The sequence below is a fragment of the Cucurbita moschata genome, unplaced genomic scaffold (genome assembly GCF_002738365.1).
Source record: "Cucurbita moschata cultivar Rifu unplaced genomic scaffold, Cmos_1.0 Cmo_Scf00012, whole genome shotgun sequence".
NCBI lineage: Eukaryota > Viridiplantae > Streptophyta > Magnoliopsida > Cucurbitales > Cucurbitaceae > Cucurbita > Cucurbita moschata.
In genome coordinates, this window is record NW_019268528.1 from 1276773 (window position 1) to 1287210 (window position 10438).

Here is a 10438-nt window from a genome sequence, read left to right on the forward strand (position 1 = left end):
TTTTTTTTTTTTTTTTTTTTTTTTTTTTTTTTTTTTTAATTCATGTTTTAAAGGAATAAGACTATTGTAAAAAAAAACTTATAGTATAAATAACCACTCTAACCATGATGAAATTATGTTCTCCATTCTCAACTTTTCTCACGGATGTGTCGCCGATATTATGAATGTTATGAATGTTTTCCTTTGTAACCCAACAACTAGAGAGTTTCATAAACTCCCACCGTCCGTTTTTTCGGTTTGATCCAGATGGTTACGATTTGATGATGAGCGCCATCGAATTTGGGTACGATGCGAATTCTAGGGATTTCAAAGTGGATAATCCAATCCATCCATATCATAATATAAAGTAGTTTTGATTCCATTATAATGATAGAATCTTACAATGAGCGACAAACAAAAGCAGTAGAAACCTAAATCCTATAAATCCTACCAAACAAACCAATCTGGACAATTTCCTGGGGCATATGTACAATCTATCAAATTTGTACTATTTTCTTCAAAACAAATAACAATTTCATACAATTGGTCCTCATTTGATTGGCTGTTGACATTGCAACGAAGGCTTGGGACCGCTCCTATTGCATTCTTAAGTACGTTTTCCATGTAAGTATATTGACGGAACGTTGTGCTCGGACTGAGTCCAGCCGCATTCAACATGCCCAGGAGATCATAATTCAAGTACATGCGTATAGTTGTATGTAAATATTGATTAGGGTTGAGCGGGGGATTTGAACACCTACCATGTTTTCTCCATTCGTATCTCCAAAAATCGAAGTCATTACCACATTTCAAGTTTGGCCAATGTTTTTTAAGTTTGGTTGAAAGTCGATGAGGAAGCTACATTTTTAAACTACCATTATTTTTCACGAATATTTGAACTAATTATGAAAAAAATATATATATTAAAGAGGATAAAAACCTTATTTTGTTGTAAATCTCCTCCCGAACAGATGAGCTTTGCATTCGAGAAGTTGCTTGGCCATAACCCATGAATAGTAAACTTGTTTTGAGGTGGTTGAACTTTACAAGTAACACCAATCCCACTGCAAAAAGTTGGTGCCCATTGTTGGACCATTTGAAAGTATTCGAACTCATAGCTTGCCGTTAGCATCAAGTTGAACAGCAACAACAACATAATCATAGACATCTTTTTTTTTGTGTGTGAATATCAAAAGAAGAAGAAGAAATTTGTGTTCGAGAATCCTCTGTCGATATTTATACTATCAAATATACACTTTTTTTTTCTTTTTTTTTTTAATAATTTTGGCACACCTATGGTAATTTGTACCAAAAATTTTCCTACCAAAACTCTAAAAATGGTTTTAAATTGTGCACACAAAATATCATCCTACCAAAGTTTCTTCACTTTAAATCAATATATTTAAAAATAAAAATTTTAAAAAAAAAAAAAAAATCTTTAATCTAGAACCATTGAAGCTCATAGGCTTCCGATCAAAACTCATGGGCTTTTGATGCCTTGGAATTCCAATCAAAGCCCATGAGCCTCCAATCAAAAGCCCATTGGCCTTTGATGTCTGGACCAATTCTATTTACTGAATTGGGCTGGATTCCAATCAAAGCTCATGGGCCTCCCATCAAAAGCCCATGGGCCATTTGATGTCTGGACCAATTCTATTACTGAATTGGGCTGGAATTCCAATCAAAGCTTATGGGCCTCCAATCAAAAGCCCATGGGACTTTTGATGTCTGGACCAATTCTATTACTGAATTGGGCGGGAATTCCAATCAAAGCTCATGGGCCTCCGATCAAAAGCCCATGGGCCTTTTGATGTCTGGACCAATTCTTTTACTGAATTGGGCTTTCAGGCCTAGACCATAGGTCTGTCTTCAGGCCTGGTGGATTATTATTGGATTGGGCGGTGGAGGATTATTATTGTATTGGGCTGTCGACCAATTCGTGGGCTACCAATTCGTGGGCTGGTGGATTATTGTGAAGCCCATCTATTAAAAACTTCCGATAATTCATTTATTGTATTTTATATAAAACTAATATAATTCTTTAGAAATTGTAATTAAAAAAAGAGAATAATTTTTTTTTAATTTAATTTATATGAAAAATCAATTGGAATTCTATTAGAAACTAATATTTTGTTTATGTATTTAGAATTATATATATATATATATATATATATATATATATATTACAAAATAAAGTTAAATATTCAGATTCTATATTTATAGTTAAATTGTTAAATTTTAAATTTCAAACTTAATTTAAATTTTAATTTGAAGATTTAGTTGGAATCTTACTAACAAACCTTTAAACCCATTTCAAAAAAATGATCAAAAATATTTTTCTATGCGTCGCTTGACGCCAACTTTAAAATAAACTTTAAAATAATTATCAACTTTAAAATAATTATCGCTGGATGCCACTAAAATAAACTTTAAAATAATTACTCTTATCTATTTAATGTCTGCAACACATCTTAGATTTCATAAATTAATGGTTTGCAACATATCTTTGTTTTCTTTAACCAAACTTAAAATTCCCCATTTATAAAACAAACTTAAAATTCCCCATTTATAAAACAAATTTAAAATTTACGGAATGCATTAAAATTCACGGAAGGCATTAAAATTCACGGAATGCATGGAACAAACTTAAAATTCACCGAATGCATTAAAATTCACGGAATGCATTAAAATTCACGGAATGCATTAAAATTCACGGAATGCATTAAAATTCACGGAATGCATTAAAATTCACGGAATGCATTAAAATTCACGGAATTCAGAGAACAAACTTAAAATTCACGGAATTCACGGTTCATAGTAAAATTCACCTACCTAAAACAAACTTAAAATTCATGTTCTAGAACAAACTTAAAACAGACTTAAAATTCATCCACTCCTCATACTATTATTTCCTCCTTTGACGGAGAACAAACTGTACTATTATTTCCTCCTTTGACCGAGAACAAACTCTTCACGAAAAAAGTTGCTTCAAAGGTGTTTTCATCTCCTTTTATTGGAAGCTCTTTGATATGCTGAGTTTTAATGTTGTACAAAATGGCATGCCCTTTGTTGGACTCCATTAGAAGTTCATCTGAACTTACAAACAACAATGGATTTTCAATTCCACCAATAGGACCAATCGTAAACAATTTTGACCACCAAACCCCTGATTCCTCTTTTTTCATCTCCCAAACATTGAAGCTTTTCTCATCAATTCCTCCCCATAGATAATCAAGCACAACTATCGATCCATTTAAAATTCCCATGCTCCACATCTTCCTCGGCCCCTCCGGCCCCTCCGGCCACTCCTCCTCCTCCTCCTCCTCCCCCTCATCCATATTCAAACTCTCTTGTAACGGAATTTCACCCACCTTATCCATATTCAAACTCTCTGGTAATGGAATTTCGCCAAAAACCTCATCACTCATGTTGAATGACTGTATAAACTCCTCATCTTCTTCCGATGACCACCAGTAATATGTTCCTTCGTGGAACATATCAAATGAAGCCATTGAACTTACCTCGCTGTAACGAACAGGGGGTTCAATTTCTCTCCATCTGTCTTTGCTCAAATCGTAAATTTCTGCTTTTCGAACCGGATATCCACGACGGAGTCCAACAATATCCACAATTCTAACCACTTTAAAATCCCTGGAATTTGCATCATACCCAAATCCGACGGCATGCATTATCAACTCGTAACGAATAGGACGGGGAGAGGCATCAGTGATGGTACAAACGGGAAAAATGGACGGCGGAAGTTTACGAAACTCTCTAGTTGCTGGGTTACAAAGGAAAACATTCGAAATAATACCATCGGCAACACAGATTATACCGTGAGAATGGCCATGGATTTCAAAATGTTGAGAATATTGATAGTCTGATAAATCTATATCCAGAATGGACGGGTATGGATCAAGAGAAAAATTGAGAATGGAGAACATACCTTTATCTTTATTAGAGGCTATCTCCATATTACGCTTCAGAAATATGTGATTGTGTCGAAGAGAATTCGAAAAATGCTTTAATATGAATTTAGGATCGTCGATTAGAGCATACCAGGATTTGTGAACAGACTTGAAACGGAGCAGAGTCTCGGGCGGAAGCCAAGATAGAATCTCCATGGTCACTTGCATGTTTCCGAGAAGAGCCGCCATTAGGGAGGGAAGGTGTGAAGAGAAGAATAAAGAAAAGGATGAAAAGAATTCAGGGTTTCAAATATATATTGTTATTCGGTTAGGAGTAGGAAAGTATTGGGTGCAAACAAGACTACCCAAACAAACATAATATATATAAATATATATATATATATATATATAATATTTTTTAAATTTAAAAACATAATAATTATTCATTTCCAAAATTCTCAATTTTCTTAATTATTTTTTATATAGAGCCTATTTTCTTATATATTCATTCTCAATATATTAATGGTATAAATCATTTCCTTCCGCTATTTTTCATACTCAATATAAAAATATTTGTAAATTTTATATTTTACTTTAAATATCTTCAAATTTTTATAAATATTCTTAAACTAAAAAAGAAAAATAAATTCAAAATATTCTTTACCATTAATTTTTACTCTACAAAATAAAGATGAAATTTAGATTAAAAAAATAAATAAATGATAACGTTAATAACTAGCTTCATTTATACACGATCGGATTATATTTGTTTGATACACAGTTGTCAATATGAATGTGAATAGTGAAAACGGACTACAATAGAGAAAACAAAAGAATTAAAATGAATAAAAATAACCATTTGAATTGAATAAATATATTAATTTCCATAAATATTCTTAAACTTAAAAAGAAAAATAAATTCATTAGATGAAATTTATTTGTAATTAGATTAAAAATAAATAAATAGAGGATAACGTTAATAAGTCATTTAAAAAATATTTATAACCTTTGAAAAAGATTACCACATTAATAAATTAACTAGAAATATCCCATTCAAACACGTGCATTAATAAACATTTCCAGCCATTCTAAACTCATGTAAGTTCAAATTTTTTGGTTCTCTTAAAACGACGGTTACATATGCTAAAAGATTAACACGGTGCTAAACTTTCAGACCTTAGTTAAACCAATACAAATAGGCTACTGAGAGAGAGGGAGAGCGAGAATATTTTCTATATAAGAAAAAAAAAAAAAAAGTTATTAAAAGGGAGGCTACATGATACACATGTTTGTAATGATGGACTGACTTCCAGTGTTTCACCGCAACCACCTCACATTGACACATTGATGAGGGTATGAATGAAGGCTGAGCCTTAGTACCCATAGTTCGTACCGTACACAGAGCCATAGCCTCCTCCAGCATGACTAGCATGGGCCTGGTTTGCAGGGGGAGACGCATACACCGAACCATGTCCAGCATAAGAATTGTAGCCTTGGTCTGTCGAACCCCCAGCTTGAGCCTGGGCTGAAGCTCCAGCACCGGCCATGAAGTTCTGCAACACAATTAAGTAAGGATGTTTATAGATTGCACTCAAACACTATCCATGTTCCCTTCAAATTAAGTTATTTTCAAGTTGATCGATCACAACCAGACTGAACTACGACACAGCTAGAAATTCAAGCTTAAACATCATATCTAAAGTCCTCATATTGAAGATGATGCAAAACAGAAAAGAGCCAGAAAAAATAATTGCCTGTATAAGCTGCTGGGCGGCTTGAACTTGAGAAGCAGTTCCACTCATTTCTACCGTCATTTCCCCAGGGACTCCCCTAGTTTCTTGGATAGTAACAGTTGCCCCACTAGCACGACGAATGTAGCTTATGCTAGCACCGGCGGTTCCAATAACAGCATCAGCAAAAGATAATGGAATCTGCATTTGTTGAGTTGTCTGCAAGTTCAACACAAAAACCATTAGGAATATCTTCAACTATTCACCAGCTATGAGTAAATGGATATCTGAGGAACCATGGGATTAGGCCAAATGGGAAGTGTTTGGTGAGCGAACACTTCTGAACTCACTCAGATGATGGGCATCATTAACATGTTTCTAGCCTTACAATGAAAAAATGGGATAGAAATAGAAACAAGGATGTAACACAAGCACCGCATTAGAATTAGAATTACTTTTGAAAAACATTCAAAAAGTTTGCAAAGCCACATTCAAATATAGGAGTTCGAAGGCTTATCCCAACCTGTGTGACAATTGACGGCACTGACTGTGCATTTGATGCTGCATGAACACCCATAGGAGCTTCCCTTCCATAAGCAGAAATTCCATGATGGGGTTGCTTATCCATAACCGATGGCATATCAGCAGGCGGATAATAACTGTCGAATTGACGAGGTGGTGGCATGTATTGAGGATTTGGTCCAAAGCCAGGACCACCACCAGCATTTGGAGGAATTCCTTGAGGCGGACCCCAAGGTTGGTGTTGTGGTGGCGGCATGTGCTCCATCTGTGGATTTGTCATCTGCATCTGATTTTTGGACGTTTGGGTTGGATGGGAGAACAGGAATATGGAGACTTCATTACTTGTAAAAAAGGAAATGGTTAAAAAATCAGTAGGAATTCATACTCACATTCATTTCAAAAACTGGGATAATACTTCGGTCAACCAGAAACTTTCTAAGATGAGAAGCAATGAGTTCCACTGCCTTGTGCACACTTGTTGGATCGCCTAGTACTTCGACAACTCTATCGTCTTGGAGAGCAAAAACAGGCAAGTCTTCTGCAGTGATTTCCGGTTGACAAGAGTATTGATGATTAAAAAGGGAAAACTATATAATTATCAATTCAGAAACAAATGATATACATAGAAAATAAAAACATGTTTTTATAGACAGGCATAAGAACATTAAAGCAGAGAATCAAATGGCATCCATCGAAGTTCACCTGTTCCAAGAACTCTAACAATACAATTTGACTCTTCTTGAATGGATTTAACAGTCCCTCCTTGCTTCCCAATTAAACTTCCTGCTTGTGAAGCTGCCACTAACAGTCTCGTTGAGACTTTACCACCCATGTTGGGAGCGTGAGCATTATCGCCCTCCAAACCATCAACAATGCGATTATGAACCCTCAGAAGCCCATCCACCGCAGGAGGAAAAGCAGAATCGGGTTCCTCCTTTGCAGACACCATTACCTATTTAAAAATGAAGCATACCTTCAAGTCAGAACTAAAAATTTTCATCACAAATTGACCAACTACAACAAGGGGAAAATCATAGTAGTAAGAAGCAAAAGAAACTGAAATTCTCCGCTCAACAGAGACAAACGCTCATAAAAGAATTAGAAAGCAAAAATACTCCATCACACTTCAGAGACAGCGATTGAGCTTCACGACAAGGGAAAACACATGAAATTCCCAACTAATGAAAAGACAATTAGTCTATAACATCAATTAGAAAATAACTAATAACATGCCAAAACTTCTACAATTTCACAATTCAAGGCACTTAAGTTTATTTGCACAAACTTCCACATGTATCAAATGCTAAATGCACTATGGATTCTGATGTGCGTCCAATCAAAGAAAGAAATGGATGTAATAAAAAAGAGCCCCTCTTCCAATTTGGTTGGTCTACAATGAAAAATTACATTTATCTGCAAGTTAGGACAATAAGGATGCCACAAAGTGTACACGCAATACATGCACAACAGTGGCCTTCAAAAGCTTCTCATATTAGTTTTCATTCAGATCTCCCACAAGATTAACCCTTGCTCGTCAAACTTTCCTAACCTCTTAGTTGAATATTGAGCACCTTGCAACTAAAATAATAAAGTTGTCAAAACTATCAGGCAGATCAAACAATTCAAAGATAGTCCCCCAATCTATATATCTGATGAGGCAAGGGCCAAAACAGTGGATGATTTCTTCCTCCAATACATCATGTAAGACACATCTTAGAGGCTGCAAATATATATGAAGATAACGGATCAAAAGAACCGTGCAGCAAGTGTTGAAATTTGTAAGCCACTTTTGAACATGGAAGTTATTTACCAGCTTTCTACGTTCCAAGAAATTTGATAATATAATTACGTTAAGAGTTCAGGTTTTCACAGTATTATGACGTTCAATTATAGACCCAGTTGTTATTGGCAAAGACACAATAGAAGCATAAGCAAAAATATATAACTTCTATTTGATATTGATTGGCACTTTTAGTGTCAATTTTATCTATGCATATCTTTAGTCGTCTATAAACATCTCTAAAATTACTAAATTTTTTTAACTCTTAACATTTATCATTATGTTTTCCCCATTTTTCACATTTATCATCCCGTTGGAAATCTTGCTCAATCTTCAGATCTGAAGTTACCAGAGATATTGCAGTGCTTCATGGTACACAAAGTTCCAGATGCCTACGTGTAATTCAGATCAACTTTTCAGAACTTTGTAATCTTGAATGCTGATCCCCACATCTGGATCTTTGGTTCTTCAAATATGGAATCCTATTGAAGATTGAATCGTTGCCTTAAACAACCTGCACAGATTCATTTTTTTGGTTACAACAATCAAGGCAACTGTATCCATATTTTGGGATTACCTGGATTAGTCTTAGATTCCTTTTTGTTTTGTTTATAATGTCATTTTTACATGTTTAAAGGGACAATCTTAGTTTCTGGACATTTCCTTTTTGGCAGTTATAAGCTGAAAGAGAATCATGTCTAACACCCATCGATGGGGTGTAGAAGCACAGATATCCTTCTACGATGGAGCTCAATCTTCCCCACTAGTGTTAGCATATAACATTTTAAGTGTGCCGAGTGGTTTAATATAATCGAATGTTTTTTCCACGACTCAGAAGCATTTTAGAACATTATCCAACTTCATATTATTTTAGTCAATGATTTAATGGCTTTTAGTACAAGTTCTAATCAAATTATTAATGATAACATTTCACGCACGCTTTATAGTCTGAAATTTTCCTAGGGATCTTCAGTGTCATGTTTCCATCATTACACAGCCATATAACTAATATCACGTTCTTGAATATGCCAAACCAAGAGTACAAAAGAGATTAACCAATTGACTAAAAAAGTTAATAACCACCCAAACTTGATGCTCAGGTAGATTGGGCTAATCAAGCCATGCAATGCCCAATATTTCCCTACCTTGAAGCAAGGTGCAATACATACTGAGAATATGAAAAAACAAGAAAACCTAGGACAATAATTTTTAGTTGAAGTGTCAACATCCATAACGATAGAATGAAAGTGGATAGATCACGTTAATTTGATATTAAATCATCAGAATCCCTCCTAAATCCAAATAATTTACACCAAAACACTAGCTAAATTATTAGAGAAGAGTTTTTATCTGAAGGAGAGAAAACTTACCGCTCTCTCTGCTGTTCCTGGAGGACCGTCAAGAATTTTAATCCGAGCTCTCGTCTCCTCAACTATTTTCTTGATAAACTCACCTTTGCGACCAATTATACTACCAACTTTCTGTGCGGGAACCAACATTCGAAAAACACTCTCTCCTGGCCATCCGGGCCACTTCTTCTCACCTACTACAGCCAGAGGATCCTCATTATGCACTTGTTTTGGCTCATCAGACTCTAAGGTTGCTGGTATGTGTTCATTCTGAAGTTCGTGCAAGTTCTCTGGCTCCTGTGTATTATCCTGTTCCAGTGTAGTGTCCTGTACCTGAACATTCTCATATATCTGCTCATTCTCATCTACTTCATGATCATCGACATGCACATAGCTCTGATCCACATCAGCCATGTGTTTCTTACAGATCAAACTGCAAAAAACTACCATATTCAGTAAAAAAAAAGTTTAAAAAATGCTCTAATTCGGATGAAGTACAATGCATAAAGCTTCAAAAACAAAAACAAAAACAAAAAATAGAAATACCCAGGCCTAAACTCCTATTAACAAGCGACATGAGTGATAAGAAATGCATTACTCGAGTTCCAACAGGGAACCATCCAGCTTAAATTTTTGGTTTCTAGAAGAAGATAACAACGGTAGTATCGCAATCCAGTTGACAAAAAGAAACCTAACAAAACAAACGAATTACCACCATACCGTAATTCGCATCACAAACATTAAAGCAAAAGAAAAACTGAATAAACGAACGGAACACACAACAAAGCACAAGAACATACAAAAACAACGGTTAAAAACAAACCCCAAACATATAATTCACAAACCAAGCAAGCTTAGTTTTCCATACCTACAGAAGAATCGAGGAGAGCTACAAGAAGAACGAGAAAATGGAGTGATTCGAACTGGAAACTCGAATGTTGGCTTCTAGGGTTTTAGATATTTGGCGAGGAAGAGAAAGAGAGAAGAGAGCGTGCGACCACAAGGGCAGAGAGAGCCGGTGGATTTAATCTTATAATTTTTTTCTTTTTTTTTTTTTCAAACATTAAATATATTGTCTTTATCTTAATAACAATGATATTTTTCTTTTTTCTTTTTTCTTTCTTTTTTTTTTTTTTTTTTTTTTTTTTTTTTTTTTTTTTTTTTTTTTTT

At 34.9% G+C, this 10438-nt stretch overlaps 3 protein-coding genes across 5 annotated transcripts; all 3 read right to left on the bottom strand.

The window, feature by feature from the left end:
- Positions 1-304: 304 nt before the first annotated feature.
- Positions 305-1189, bottom strand: LOC111450689 (ribonuclease MC-like). The gene is made up of 2 exons (XM_023090929.1): positions 920-1189; positions 305-837 (listed from the first exon to the last, which is right to left on the bottom strand). The coding sequence occupies exons 1-2, from the start codon at positions 1145-1147 to the stop codon at positions 427-429; spliced, it is 639 nt and encodes a 212-aa protein (XP_022946697.1). The 5' UTR covers positions 1148-1189; the 3' UTR covers positions 305-426.
- Positions 1190-2745: 1556 nt separating this feature from the next.
- Positions 2746-4154, bottom strand: LOC111450300 (putative F-box/LRR-repeat protein At3g16555). The gene is made up of 2 exons (XM_023090358.1): positions 3926-4154; positions 2746-3760 (listed from the first exon to the last, which is right to left on the bottom strand). The coding sequence occupies exons 1-2, from the start codon at positions 4134-4136 to the stop codon at positions 2877-2879; spliced, it is 1095 nt and encodes a 364-aa protein (XP_022946126.1). The 5' UTR covers positions 4137-4154; the 3' UTR covers positions 2746-2876.
- Positions 4155-4937: 783 nt separating this feature from the next.
- Positions 4938-10297, bottom strand: LOC111450297 (flowering locus K homology domain-like). Of its 3 annotated transcripts, none has more exons than XM_023090354.1 (7): positions 10137-10297; positions 9290-9711; positions 6842-7091; positions 6529-6677; positions 6141-6425; positions 5642-5836; positions 5261-5440 (listed from the first exon to the last, which is right to left on the bottom strand). In XM_023090354.1, exons 2-7 carry the CDS (start codon positions 9680-9682, stop codon positions 5261-5263), a joined length of 1452 nt encoding a protein of 483 aa, XP_022946122.1. In that variant the 5' UTR covers positions 9683-9711; positions 10137-10297. The 3 variants fall into 3 exon arrangements, with proteins under 3 accessions (XP_022946120.1, XP_022946122.1, XP_022946121.1); XM_023090353.1 differs by having other exon boundaries at positions 9290-9701; positions 10137-10296; XM_023090352.1 differs by lacking the exon at positions 10137-10297 and having other exon boundaries at positions 4938-5440; positions 9290-9682.
- Positions 10298-10438: the final 141 nt, after the last annotated feature.

What these genes read in the sequence shown, in the direction of transcription:
- LOC111450689 (XM_023090929.1), bottom strand. Translation starts at nt 1,147, where the DNA reads ATGTCTATGATTATGTTGTTGTTGCTGTTCAACTTGATGCTAACGGCA. An exon ending in GAGATTTACAACAAAATAAG is followed by an intron (nt 838 to 919) that starts GTTTTTATCCTC and finishes TTAAAAATGTAG; the next exon opens with CTTCCTCATCGACTTTCAAC.
- LOC111450300 (XM_023090358.1), bottom strand. Translation starts at nt 4,136, where the DNA reads ATGGCGGCTCTTCTCGGAAACATGCAAGTGACCATGGAGATTCTATCT. An exon ending in AGCCTCTAATAAAGATAAAG is followed by an intron (nt 3,761 to 3,925) that starts GTATGTTCTCCA and finishes TTTGTAACCCAG; the next exon opens with CAACTAGAGAGTTTCGTAAA.
- LOC111450297 (XM_023090352.1), bottom strand. Translation starts at nt 9,682, where the DNA reads ATGGCTGATGTGGATCAGAGCTATGTGCATGTCGATGATCATGAAGTA. An exon ending in TGTTAGAGTTCTTGGAACAG is followed by an intron (nt 6,678 to 6,841) that starts GTGAACTTCGAT and finishes AAATCACTGCAG; the next exon opens with AAGACTTGCCTGTTTTTGCT. An exon ending in CCGCCCAGCAGCTTATACAG is followed by an intron (nt 5,441 to 5,641) that starts GCAATTATTTTT and finishes ATTGTGTTGCAG; the next exon opens with AACTTCATGGCCGGTGCTGG.